The following is a 14369-nucleotide window of genomic DNA, read 5'->3' as shown; positions in this document are numbered from 1 at the left end:
AGTCTTACCCACCAACTTTTCAATATATAGTTATTTATTGATACATTTCTTTAAAAGTTTGAAATTTTAAATAATAATTATTATTATTCTATTTTATGTAGTCGACCCTAAAATGATTGATTATTCAAGTGGTATGCTTAACCATATAAAGCTGAAACACGATTAAATTTGATTGTCTATGCTATTTGATGAAAGTCCTACGTCGGCTAATTTAAGGAATAATCATGGGTTTATAATCAAGGAATACAGTCTCAGTTGGTATGAGGTCTTTTGAAAAACCTCAAATCAAAACCATGAGAGCTTATACTCAGAGTGAGCAATATTATATCATTATGGAAAGTCGTGTTCGTCTAACATATGCTACTAATTTATTGTTCCATGTTCACGTTACCACGATTTTTACTATGCTCTAAAATTCATGTTATGTAGGAAGTTTTTAATATATATATAGATATATATATATATAGTAGAACCTAAACGCTACTTCGTCTTCCTCACCCGACAACACAAAAACGAAACCCTCGATTTTTTGACGTCATTTTCTAAAATTCGTTACCACTTGTTCATATAAATGATACCACAACACTCCTTTACTCCTAAATCAACATAGCCTTCACTAAAACTCCAAAACCCGGTCGATGCAAGCCCCACGGTTTCTCTCACTTATAATCTTGTATCCTCTCTTAGTTACTTGTGTAAGTTGAAGAGCCGATTCGACGCCTCGCCGAAAATCTCAAGATTTTCATCGAGGTTTGATTTTTTTTTTTTTAATCTAAAATCGGTACATTCTTCTTGTCTTCTTAAACCTATTATCGATTCTACCCAATGAAATAGGGCGTTAAAAGTCATCAAATCAACCACAATATTTGAGCTATTTCTCTTTACGACTCTAGGTTACATCAATTTATCGAAGGTTAGTTACTTTTTATTAATGAACATGGTTGTTTTGTTTATTAACATTTGTCTATAAAGTTAATTTCTCGTCTTACGCTTGAACCAATCATGACATGCATCTAATAGCGGTTAGAGACGTAAAATATGGGCCTTGAAAATGACGTTGGGCCTAAACCACAATGGGCCTTGAAAATGACGTTGGGCCCAAACTTCGAAACACAAATTTCATAAAAACAAAAATGTTATACAAAGCTTCTTTGATTTTTACGTTGATGGGATGAAAGCATATGATTGAAATAATATGTTTCAAAAATATTTTTGAACTTCGAAAATTTTGTAAATACTTATCAACCTTTTTTAAACAATTCAAAAATACTTTTTAACATTAGTGATATATTTAAAAAGCACCCATAAAATTTTATTAACATCTTTTAATTTCATAAAAAAATATTCAAAAAAATTATTAATGTCTATGAGCAAAAATCATTACTTTAGGTAAAAATATTTTTAAATTATTTAAAAAAGATTTGAAAAGCATTTTTTAAGTTTTTTCTTTTAAAAAAATAGAATATACGTGAAATTTCAAAAAAAAAAAATTAAAAGTATTTAATAAGTCCTTTTGAAATTCATTTCAAAAGGAGAGTTTTTAAATATTTTAGAAATTTCTTAGTACTTTTTAAAAATTTAATAATATTTTTTAAAATGAAATAGTTATCAATTCAATTAATAAAGCATATTTTGACAATTAATTTCCAATAATAAGTTACCCAAAATACCCTTTGAATATGGATATTGTTGTAATAATAAAACTTGGTCAGATCCTCAAAATACAACCCCACCCATCTCCCACTCTTTTTTTTCTTTTCTTTTTTTTTCTTTTTAATCATTAAAATAACAATTATAAAATTTAAATCAGAAGCCAGAAGGAGCCTCCTTTACAAAAATACCCCCACGAGAGACACAAAATGCCATCCATGTCCCCAAAATCCCCTCCTTATAATAATAATAATAATAAATAAAAATTCAATAGAGTGGGGCCCGCTGTGGGGTACCTTTTCTCCGGCTCAATAAACTCCCAGACGTCTCGGAAATCGTCCCTGGCCAGCAAGCCGGCCGGCACGCTGCCCTATACGCCGCCGTCAAGCTACTTCTCTTTTTCTTCACGAAATCCGTCGTTGCCGTCGACGCTACTACACTCCTCCCTCCTTCTTCTACACCGCTGCCGTCGGAACCGGAGGAGGTCTGGTTCGAACCACCGAATTCTAGAACAGAGTCCGGCGTCATCATGAGCCCGTCGTCCCATGCCGAGAAATTACACTCCAAAACATTCCTCGAAACGCCACCTTCCGTCTTCATCAGATAATCAATCTGTGAAACGAAACCAACATTCATAACAGAAGATGATTGAAAATCGAATGGGGATTTTGAAATTAAACCTTGCAGGAAAGAGAGCAAAAGAGATAAGGATCTTGAAGGCTTCTATCGCAGGTGCTGCAGAGGTTGCCGGAGGAGCCTCGGAAGTTTCTGGTCTGTGGCCTTTGTTTCAGAAACACCACTTTCGCACTATTCGTAGTGTAAGACTAAATCAACCAACCAAAAACAACAAAATTACTCTGTTTCTGCAAACCCAATTAAAGATGAACAACAAGGTTACTCTGTTTCTTCAAACCCAATTAAGATAAAGAATAAAATTACTCTGTTTCCGCAAACCCAATTAAGATGAACAACAAAATCACTCTATTTCTGCAAACCCAATTAAGATATAGAATAAAATTACTCTGTTTCTGCAAACCCAATTAAGATAAACAACAAAATTACTCTATTTCTGCAAACCCAATTAAGATAAACAATAAAATTACTCTGTTTCTGCAAAGTCAATCAAGAACATACTTGAACAGAAGCGCAGTCGATGAGTTTAGTAGCATCATCCAATCGAATCACATCGTGATACACATAACGCCTAATCTGAAGAAGAACGAAAAAGGAATTAAGAAAGAATGAAGAGGGAAATGGGTATTGATGAAAATGGGTTGAGAATTGACCTGGAGGAGTTTGTGGGACGAATGGGAGGAGAGGCAGTGAGGGCAAATGCCGAGAGAGCAGTCGAAACAGAAGATGTTTTTTTCGTTCTTTTTGGCGTGTTCGTGAAGAACACAGGCGTTGAAGAACTTGTGGGTGAGGAGCGCTTGGAGCCAGATGGGTAGGGAGTGCTGCAAGAACAAGAAACAGAGTATAGGGTTTAGAAGTGATTAATTGGTGAAGGAGAAGAAGAAGAAGAAGAAGTATTAATGAACCCACCATTGTTGTTGTGATGAGAGAAGGAGGGAGTGATTAGGGTTTAAGAAGGCATTGGGAGAGAGAGAGACAGAGAGAGACAGAGAGATGAAGGATCCTGAAAACCCTAAGCCAATTGGGGTACGTATAAATTGCTCATCGTTTCTGTGTCTCTCTTTCTCAAATGACAAGACGTAAAACAGTGACTTTTCTCTGTTACTGCACAGTAAAAAAACGGTAGATAAAAAAACAGATGAACTGTTTTACCCATCCCCACACGCTCCTCCTCTACTCTTCTTTCACCTTTCTCTCTCCCCAAATATCTAACTTAGTTCATATGTCTCGATAATTAATTATATCACCTTTATACGAACCTTTGAAAAATTTAAAATTCGGATCCATTTATGGGTTTATTTTTTTTTTTATGTCGTTGGGTCAACTCGAATATTTAAGTTTGTAATTGATGTTAGTGATCCATGGTGAGTTATAAAGGTTTGATATTTAAATTTTATGTAATTTTAGTTATTAATGTAATATTGAAGGTAGAAAAATAAAAAATTTATAAATAATTAAATAATAATAATTAAAAGGAAAGAATTTTATTGAGATTTTAGAGTTGAGTAAGAAGATTTATTTACTTCCTAATTTTGTGTATTAATCGAGTTTAATTTTGTGTTTTTGTTTTAAAATTAGGAAGTTTAATAAATTTTTTGCTTTTTACTTTTTGTTAAATTAAGTACTTCCCAAAATATTGCTTGATTTTTTAATTTAATGATATTCAAACTAATTTTAAAATTAAATGAAAATTAATTCTATTTAATTAATATACAATACTAACATTAAAAAAAAAATGGAATAATTGAAAATCTCGAGTATGTGACCAAGTCACGAAAGAATTGATAAATCCCATGATTTAAACCTTCGGCCTCGAAAGATATTATTATAAAATTACGATATGGATAAAAATTTATTAAAATTTAAGATAAAATATATAATTTTTTTTTATAAATAATAATTTAAAATAAAGTTCAAATTTTGGTCTGCTCTTTTTAAACTCTTTAATAAAATATATATAATATATGTTATTTTTAGGTATTTTCAGTATTTCAGGCTAATCCTAAGCAGTGGAATGTGCATTAAAATAGAATATTTCTCTTTTTTTAAATAAAAATAAAAAATAAAATATGAAAGTCAAAGTGCAGATATATTCTGCTGCCATTTCTGAATTTTGCAATTTTTTTTAATTTTTTTGGGAAACTTTTATTTTATTTCTACTAAAAAAAAGATTTATTTTTATTATTGTTATGGATACGCGTGTAATTATAACCAAACACGTGCAAGTGATAGAAGATATCGTCATCCGCCTCACGGTTTTAAAATAAGTCTACAAGAGAAAAGTTTACACACCCTTATATGGAATGATTTGTTCCCCTCTCTAACCGATCTGCGATCTCACAATAATCCAACTCTGACTAAGACTCATATATAAAACTTTTACAAGTCACAATGCATCATTTATATCGGTTACTGACGCTAAACATCCTTAATCTTAATAATAATTTTAAAAGTACAGTTGAGTTAGATTATAACTTTATTTTCAAGTTCGTCGAGTAAAAAATGTCAACCGCAAATCGATCCAAATTTTTAGTTGAGCGTTGAATAATCTAAATTAATCAGGTTCTCGAGTGATGGAACGAAATTTTTTTAAGTCCGAGGTATCAACACATACATTGTTATAATATTTTTGGTAATTATATAATTAAATAAAATAAATTATATATATATATATATATACATTTCCTAATTTGCATCTCCCCATTTATTGACGTTAGTTAGCACTCATAAGTCAAATATACTATATACTGTGTTTATTTTTCAGTTTCCAAATTTAATAATTATTATTATAATTATGGTTATGAAATTATACTAGGAATTTATTTTTAAAAAAAGACTATAATAATAATAATAAATTTATATTAAAAAAACTATTAGAATAAATACCCTCTACAATTTATTAATTAAGAATTAATATTGATATATTTATAAAAATTTCTATATTAATATTTAGATTATTAATTTTAAATGCAATAGTATCGAGAAATAAGAATGAATGTCGGGCTATAAATAATAAAAATATTTAGATTATTAAAAAGGGTTTTTTTCGTAAAGTCGAAAAAAAATTGAAAATTGAAAAATATATATTTATTATTATGAAAATAATTGTAAATAAAAAATTAAAGAAATTAGAGAGAGGGGCAAAAGTGGAAGAGAAGAAAAGCATTGGGGGCAGGGAATCCGAAGAGAGAGGGGCGCAGACAAAGAGGGGATAAGAAGGGAATGGCGTAAGGGGGCGTACGAAGTGTGGATGGTAGGCGCTGCGCTGTGCCTGTGCCTGTGCCTGTGCCTGTGCCTGTGCCGTGCCTGTGCTGTGCCTGGCGGTGGCGCCAGTGGCAGTGTACAGACGCTTATGCATTGGGCGTCTCAGTCTGTTTCACTGCGCCCAACGCCGCACCATCCATTGCCCACTTTGTCGCTCCACATAATTCTTTATAACAACATCAATGTTCTTACTAACCTTAATCCTAACAAGTATACTTATTAGCTTCATATTGTTAAGGACATTGTTCTCTAGAAGGGTTTAGTTGGTCTTTTTTTAGTAGGCTGCGTAACGTAGCAATTATAAAAGAGGGTGTCGGCGACCATCGTACTTGCCAAAAATCCTCTACATGTGTGGTTTCTTTCACTCATCTGAACAAGATTACGATAAGAGACCCTGTAATCATGCCCATAAGGCTCTCAAATGATTCTAGTAATGTTCCTGTATTTAAGGGCTCAACCCTAGTTCTACCAACTCGTAATCATAAAGGTATTACTACATACCCCTATCGATCCAAACAAGTTCACTATTTGAAATTAAATGGCAAACTTCTAATGGTCCCCGTAAAGTACAAGCTATCATAGTCAGTTTTAAATTTGTCATAATAGAATCTCGATAGTCAAGTTGACTTCACGATTAAAAATTAGTTCGTAAACCCTAAAAATTAAGAAATTAAGGAGGAAAAAGATAGAATTAAGGAAGGAGTGCAAGAAAGTACAAAATAATAGGCTCGTTAAGGCTTTGTCTCGAAAGGGTGTTCGTCGTCTCTTATGCCTTAATATTTTCCAAATTAGCTTCACACGTGAGAGGTCTCAATTTGATAATGATGTATTTACTCGAAACAACGTTTTAATAATGAATATTTTTATTTAAAAATAATACAAATTCAAATAAGAAATAGTTTTGTTTCGGATCTAATCCAAAATAAATTACATTTGTTTTCGAGAAAGAAGGACCGAGTTACCAAGGCTAAGTGCATAGAGCCCTAAGGACATGGCATCCAATGTAGCACGTGCGCTTCAGGGATTCCAAGAGTACTACGACCTAGAACCACTGGTATTCAATGACGAGATGGATGTACGATAGCACTTTTAATTATATCTATTCCATCTCTAACTAAGTGGGTAATAGATATAATCATTGAGTTTCACGAATGAATGTAAAACTCAAAATTATAAGAAAAAATAAGAAAATGAAAGTTGTCGGTTGTATTGAGAAAGTGGAAAGTTGGACTCCACTGTAAAGGGTTTACAGAGGAGCCTTGCTTCCTTTCATACCACTTAAACGGTTTGAAGTCAGTCATAGAATACACTTTTGACGGCTCTAGATCGATATTTTGGTTGATCCTGCTTGAGTCTGATACGATTGGATCCTTTCTTACTAGTTTCAACTCTTTGAAAAACGTTTAAGATTAGTAAAACTATATTTTAACTAGTTTAAATTATTTAGAGTCAAGTTTTAATAGCTTCGGCCTAAGCCAACCAAGTAAGTGGTTATGGTATCAGTCTAGTTGTAAGAATAGTTTTATGTATGATGTCACATGCTCAATGGTCTTGCACATGTCATGTGTGTGATATTGCCTTATGATGTACACTATGAGATTGAAATGATCATCAGTTTATCATGACGCTACGATCGATATTCCCGAGATATCTGGCAACAACCTAGAGAAGCTAGCCCGACTAGTAGACCTAGAAGGTGTGCGAGACCGCACGGTTGGCTCATGCTTGCACGTGTGGGTTGTGTGTAGAGAAGTATTACACATCTCATTTATTTATATTTCACATTAGTTATTTCGTAGTTTTGTTTTCAAAGCTTTTAATGCAAATGTACAAGTCATGACATTATTTTGTGAATGTTTTTAAATGAACGTTTATTTTTGTATAGAAAGGTCACATCATGCTAAAGTAAAGGAGTACATCCCCTATGAGACCTTTTGAAAAAATCAAAAGCAAAAACATGAGAGCTAATGTTCAAAGTGACGTGCGAGACCGCCTAGATTAGTACATCAGTTGTTGTTGGTTGGTTCATAAGGATTCTTAATGATAGCGACCATATTCTTTTATTAAATCTTTTTGTATTTAATGATTCATTATTTTACTATTTTGTCTTGAGCTTCGATAAATATCTATTTAATTCAGGTGCTAGAGAGTTGATAACTATAGCAACGACATGACTCTCACTATTATCGTGATTGAACTAAAAGAATGAAAAACTATGGTGGCTGCTCATATATCATCTATATTGAGAAACTTTCTTAGAGGTAAAAATACCTAAGCATTCGAGTGCTGCATAGATTAAGATACATTCCCAATCCCAATCTTTATGGGGGATCTTTAATTCTTGTCAATGCATTGTCATAACTGATTAAAGAATGGAGTCAGCAAGATGTAAGTAGTATATATTGACACAAATAATGTCCGAAAATATTCAAATGTTAGCCCCAAAATTTGTATGATTCAAAAGGAATCATTTGACTATTAGCTTAACTAATGATTATATCATCAACAACACATCTTTTTTTTAGCTCATTAAGGTTCTTAGTACATGTTGTCAGATTCTCTGCCGTGGTCAAGCATTTCACCTCTTTAGTACAAGCGACATGGGACATCGAGCGAAGAGCTCCAATGCGCGTATTTGGAGCTACGCGGATACCGTAATCGCATAAGTCGGATCAACATCATGACAACGATATTCTGGAAACTGTTTAACCAACCACAATGGATGAAATATTGGGGTGCATGTGGCAGTACATGAAATACCAATTATAAATGGGTTTTTATATTTATACTAAGGCTTTCCAATTCAAATAAAAAGTGAAAACAAGTGGAGCCATAAGACTCTGTGATAATGCTTTTGGGTACTATGATTGAGTGGAATATTTTGTTGGCAAAAAGTAGGGTTTCCCAAAGTGTTGCTTGTATGAGGGCAAGCTGATGATCCCATTTTGAGGACGCCATACCAACATGTTTAAAGTAAAGACAATTACGTAACTAAAACACGTTAAAAAAGAGGCAAAAATGAAAGAATCCTGATAAATTAAGCATATATTGCGAAACTTTCAACGTTTTTTTGACTTTTAAGTAGAGAGAAGTGTATGAATGAACCAAAAGCACAATCGAATGAGAGGAGATTCCGAAGTTATGTAAGTGGTTGCACAGTCCTTTTCAATGGCTAGGCTCCTATGAATTTTTCTTGGGAAAGACAAACGATGCATAAAGGACCTGAATTAATCTATAGAGACAATTTGCACTATAAGTAGTAGTTTAAAAGAAGTAAATAATTGTTACGTGGTCATAGCAAGAGATGGAGAGAAATGTCAAAATCATTTGAGTCGAATTTGAACTTTGAACTATAAATCTTAGGCATTAGAGCATTATAGATCTCCAACTTTCTATTTATACATTACCAAAATCTCACAAACTGATATGTATCCTACTCTTTAATGATGCCTTATTCTAACCTGAACAGAGTTACCTTCTTTAACTCAACGTAAAACTTCAGCAAAATCTTAGTAAAATCAAATGATATAATTTAATATCTTACCTATAAAATCAACTACATAATATAAGAAACTTTACAAAGAGCCGCATACAAAATAACCACTCGATGTTAAACAAAAATTATAATTATAAAGATGGGGAAAACTACTACAAGTATAGAGACGCAGCAAAGACGATATCCCTCTTGATTTTGGAAACAGCTTCTTCAAACTTGGTTTCAAGTTCAGTTTCACCAATGGACTTCGCTGCTAGAGTTAGTTGTTGCAGAACTTCTTCCAGTCTTCTAATTGCTCTAATCAAACTCCCCTCGAAAACCTGTGTTATTTCCATTATCTCGTAGAATTTGGATCCTTTTGCCCAAGCATATACAGCCTCCATAATATCTGGTCTAAACGAACTCACAAAGCCTTCCACATCAATTTCGACCTGCAATTAGACATGACATGCATGTATCATCAAGCCTTCTCTTATCGCAAGAAAGGGGGCTCGACAGGAAGAGGATTGTAAGATGAGAGAAGCAAGGAGGTCACACAATGTAATAGCTCAAGCCCACTGCTAGTAGATATTGTCATCTTTATGCATTCTCTTTCAAATTTCCCTTTAAGGTTTTTAAAACATATCTGCCTAGAAGAGGTTTCCATACCCTTATAAAGAATGTTTCGTTCTCCCACCCAACCGATGTGGGATCTCACAATCCACCCCCTTCAGGACCCAACATCCTCGCTGGTACTCATTCCGTTCTCCAATCGATGTGGGACCCCTCAATCCACCCCCCTTCGTGACCCAGCGTCCTTGCTAGCACACCGTCTTGTGTCCACCCCCCAATCGGGGCTCAGCCTCCTCGATGACACATCGACTGGTGTCTGACTCTGTTACCATTTGTAACAGCCCAAGTCCACTCCTACCCGATATTATCCTCTTTGGACTTTTCCTCAAGATTTTTAAAACGCGTCTGCTAAGGAGAGGTCTCACACACAATGTCTCACTCTCTAAACAAAACACACCAAACACACCATTCGAAAGAAACAAACTTTCCATTTTATAGTTTTTATAAAGAAGAACAAAGCACCTCATTAAAGAAAGAGTATTTACAAAAATAAGAAATCCTCCCACCTAAGAGTCAAAATGAGGTTCAGTTATTCACGAAGTTTCATCTACATTGGGAAAAGCAGTAAATCAACATGAACAAATGGATTTTTTTTTTTTTTTTTTCCTTTTTTGAGTTGAAAAGATGTGGGATGAGGATGATGGATTGATTCTTCAACCTCAAATAGATTCAAAAAACATAGCGAAAAAAAGAAAAAAAAACTAAAACTCAATGACGCTCTGAACACATTGCCATTTAAGTTTAACAACATAGAGAGAAAACAAAAAGGATCGAGTAAATTAACTTGGGCAGATAAGATTTAGCGCTAACCTTGCATTCAAGCTGAGCCTTGGCAACCCTTCGAGCTGTGTCTTGTAATTGAATGAAAAGCAGCTCAAGCTCTTCCCTAGGCTTTGCTGCATCCTGAAGTTTCTCTTGCCACACAAAACAAGATAGCAGAGCGATGATTTCCTCCACTTTTATGTCCTTGAAAACCCCATTGAACATCAGCTCTGAAAGAGTCAATTCATTTGCACTACTGATTTCACAAGCAACCTTGCCTTTCAATTCCACGACATCATCACTTGTGATGTAACTGCAATGTGGAAAAAAGAAAAAGATAAGATGCTGCTACTAATTCAATGCATCTACAATCGATAACATTATTCTTCTGTCATAAAATCTAAACAATCAATTTGAACTGGCAGCAAAACATTTAAAAGTGTATCCTTTTTTTGAATATATATATACACATATATTCAGAACTATCTAGTAAATAATACAGTTTTCATTATTTACCATATTCATCTAAATAAATTGATACAGAGAACAATCTTATTTATAAATGATATGCCCAGAAGGGGAGCCCCTAAGCTAAGGAAGTAACAAAATAAATTAAAGCTACAGCAGATAAATTCTCTTATAAAAACAGATTAATTGGAATTACTTGAACAATCAATGCAGGACGAGTCTTTTTCTTTCAATCATCACTTCAATAAATTTTGACCTATTTGGCGACTAAAAAATTCTAAGCCAACCTAAAGAGTAGCGAGAAAAGAAAAAAGACCAATTACCCAAGCCTCCGCAATACTCGCTTCCTGGCCTTCAGTTCATCTTTGAAAGCCAATGCAGAAGAAGAACGCATTGTTTTCTTAATTGACCTGATCTTAGCCGTTAGCTCTTGCTTCAAATGTAATGCTTTGAGCTTCTGATCAACAAGTGCTGATTTTGCCACCTCGTGCTTGTCAAACAGGCTCTCCAAAGCCTCTGTTCTACGCACAGCCTTTCTGTAAGAACTACTTTGAATCTGAATATCAAATAACGTTATTAGTTAAAATCTGGAAAGAAGGCATGGCAGAAGCGAATAGATACTATATTATACTTCCCATCAGCAAATGCTCAAACTGAATCTGAGTTGGTTTTTCTTGAACGAACAAGTGAATTCAATTACAGATTGGTTAAATAACAAGTTTCAATTACAGATTGGTTAAATAACAAGTTTAGTCCTCGAACATAGTTTGTGCCAAGAAGATCTCAAAACTTAAAAAAGTGAATAGACCCCTAAACTTTCAATTCCGTATCTAATAGATCTCTAAACTTTAAAATGTCTAATCAGTCTTCAAACTTATAAAAAACTTATAAAAGATGTTTGAAATATTCAAATTTTTTAAAAATTGACTTATCTATTAGATTTAAAATTGAATTATATATGCAATAGAACCTTAAACTTGCACTTTAGTGAACAGTACGTTCATTAATGAAAAGTTTAGGCATCTGTTTTACCTATTGAAAGTTTGAAAATTTTATTAGATACTTTAAAGTTTGTGGATCTATTATTGAAAGTTCAAAAACTTTAGTAGACACTTTCCAACACTTTCCAACGTTTTACTTGAAAGTTTAAGAACTAGTCTCATAATAAAACCTCACACATTTTGCTATACTAACCTAAGTACCACCAAATATTATATACAGAATCCCCATAGGCTTCTATCTAATAGGGAAAAAAATCCTCACATCAATGAAAAATGTTTTAGCACAGAGTTACGTACTTTCATATCCTCTTCTGGATCTAGAAGGGGCACTCCCTTTGGAAATCTTGATAAAACTTCAGAAATCTTCTTCAATGTATTTTCTCGAGCTTCCAACGGCAAAAGATCATTGGGTATGAGTATTCGAATACTAGCTAAAGTACTAATCTGTTTGTAAATAAGATAAAAATTACTCATCAAGACAATGTATTAAAATTAAATCAAGATGGCAGTTGACAGAAGCTGAGAATAATTAAAACAAATTAGATATCTTGATTGAAAAAAGGGACATTTTAATGTACTTAAGAAAACATCAGTTAAGAGGGACAGCAGGAAAATAAAACCAACTTGCAGGAAGTTTGCCTTGAAAATGAGTGCAGAAAACAATGAAGCCAACACTCAAAACTAATAGTAACCACTATTATCGTAGGAAGAAGTGAACCAAATGGCATCAAGATACACGCCAACATTTGGACTGGCCCAAATCTCAGGCCAACGATGGACAGGAAATCAAATAAGACTATAAGGAACAGTAAATAGATAAACCTCTTAACCAAAGATGTCATCCTTCTCAATTAATTTTTCAGGTTGCCATTCGAAGGCTGTTACTGGATCAAGTAGTTGACCAAATTATCATCTTTGAATGATGCATGATTCGGCATCCATTTCAAGAATCCAACACAAGCCAATTGTTTCTGAATCTAGCTGGTTCCAGTTCTAAATCTCAATTGAATTCCTTCAGGCGTGAAAATATAATAAAATAATTTATTGATTTGGAAACAAACCAACTTTAATCTAGATTTTGTCACTCTTAATCTATGTAATCTTTGATCTATAATATCATCTTTCATGAAGAGATCTGATATTGCTAATTCTCTACTGTCAGTTCGCATGAAGCATGTGCATATAATAGATCATATAACTCAATACCTGAGAGATTGGAATGGAAACAACATGAGGTTCTCCATGCTCTTTCAATTGAACGATCTTAACATTTTTTTTCCCTATGCCATCTTTACTGACAACGCATCTTGTAAGAACGTCCACAGTGTAGTTCGCAGATTCTGGTTTCATACTAGCATCATCTGGAACAAAAACTTAAGTTCAGATTAAGAAGACTAATAAGCTAAAATTTGAATAAAGGAATACAAATGCAAGAGAAATTATCGATACATCACCTTCAGAAACACCTTTCATCCTCTGAAAATTAATTATTAATCCCCAAGTAAACTGGTCCTTGATGGAAAAAGTTGAAGAAATCTCATTATTACTGTCGCATTCAATAGATATAAGTCTGCCAGGTTGCAGATATGGTAAGCAATATCTAGGAGACAACACAATATCACGGATATCCTTCTTCAAACTTTTGTACTGCTTTAGCAAATCATAATAATTCTTCAAATTATCTTCCTCTTCAATCACTATGGAATCCCTCTCCTCTTCAAGGCTTTTCACTTGTTTCTGCAGTAATAACTAGAATTAGTATGTCATCTTATATCAAACATTACACCGCAATATGGTTTGATCTTTCATGTGTTATTTTTAAGACACCTTGTCTGCAAAAACTAACCTCGAGGTTAGGTATGTTGCGGTCGGCTTGGAACTGATAGAAGGAATTACGCAGCAGATTTTCAGGATTGCCATCTTCACAACGGATTTGATTCAAGAGCATGTTATAGCTCAAGTGAAAAGCACTAATTGATATAAAAAAATAAATAAATAAATAAAAGGATAAACAACAGAATAGTAAAAATTAAGGATGTAAACATGGTAACGCTCTAACCCCACAACCCTATAGGCAATTAAATAAAAATAAAATAAAAATAACTTGAACTCAACTACGGGACTTCTTGGCTAGTCAGGTAGCTAAATGATATTTCTGCTTAGCAACTAGGTTAAATCTTTGGACTATTGTTTACCAGTTCCATCATAAGGAGGCAAATTTGAACCAATTATCAAGCGTACCTAGAACGCCCTATATCCTCTAGAAACTCTGAATTTTATTTCCCATGATGCTGCAGTTTTCATAATTATTTTTGCAACTTTTTTGTTAAAAAAAAAACATATTTATCGAAATGGGTGTAAATGCACTTTGCCCTCAGATATTTCCAATTCCACCTATTCGCTTTAGAGACTTCATCTCTCCACACTGGAGATATTTTATTTTGTCAGTTACATTTTTTTCTATAAAAAAAAAAAAAAAAAAG

General features: G+C 33.5%; 2 protein-coding genes across 2 annotated transcripts in view; both read right to left on the bottom strand.

The window, feature by feature from the left end:
- Positions 1 to 1769: 1769 nt before the first annotated feature.
- On the bottom strand, positions 1770 to 3318 carry LOC111499311. Its single transcript, XM_023150882.1, has 5 exons — positions 3193 to 3318; positions 2937 to 3104; positions 2785 to 2859; positions 2331 to 2474; positions 1770 to 2262 (listed from the first exon to the last, which is right to left on the bottom strand). The coding sequence occupies exons 1-5, from the start codon at positions 3193 to 3195 to the stop codon at positions 1918 to 1920; spliced, it is 735 nt and encodes a 244-aa protein (XP_023006650.1). The 5' UTR covers positions 3196 to 3318; the 3' UTR covers positions 1770 to 1917.
- Positions 3319 to 8926: 5608 nt separating this feature from the next.
- Positions 8927 to 14369, bottom strand: part of LOC111499210 (DExH-box ATP-dependent RNA helicase DExH9-like) — an 11747-nt gene continuing 6304 nt past the window's right edge. Inside the window, exons 8-14 of the mRNA XM_023150726.1 lie at positions 13733 to 13856; positions 13341 to 13623; positions 13093 to 13247; positions 12184 to 12330; positions 11209 to 11441; positions 10466 to 10730; positions 8927 to 9474 (exon numbers count right to left, since the gene is read on the bottom strand). Coding sequence (XP_023006494.1) covers positions 9196 to 9474; positions 10466 to 10730; positions 11209 to 11441; positions 12184 to 12330; positions 13093 to 13247; positions 13341 to 13623; positions 13733 to 13856 — 1486 coding nt within the window. The 3' untranslated portion in view covers positions 8927 to 9195. The remainder of the gene's footprint in view (positions 9475 to 10465; positions 10731 to 11208; positions 11442 to 12183; positions 12331 to 13092; positions 13248 to 13340; positions 13624 to 13732; positions 13857 to 14369) is intronic.

Source organism: Cucurbita maxima, unplaced genomic scaffold (genome assembly GCF_002738345.1).
Source record: "Cucurbita maxima cultivar Rimu unplaced genomic scaffold, Cmax_1.0 Cma_Scf00026, whole genome shotgun sequence".
In the NCBI taxonomy this organism is placed as follows: Eukaryota; Viridiplantae; Streptophyta; class Magnoliopsida; order Cucurbitales; family Cucurbitaceae; genus Cucurbita; species Cucurbita maxima.
The sequence above is the reverse complement of the archived record's forward strand: the minus strand, read 5'-3'. Positions and strand labels throughout refer to the sequence as shown.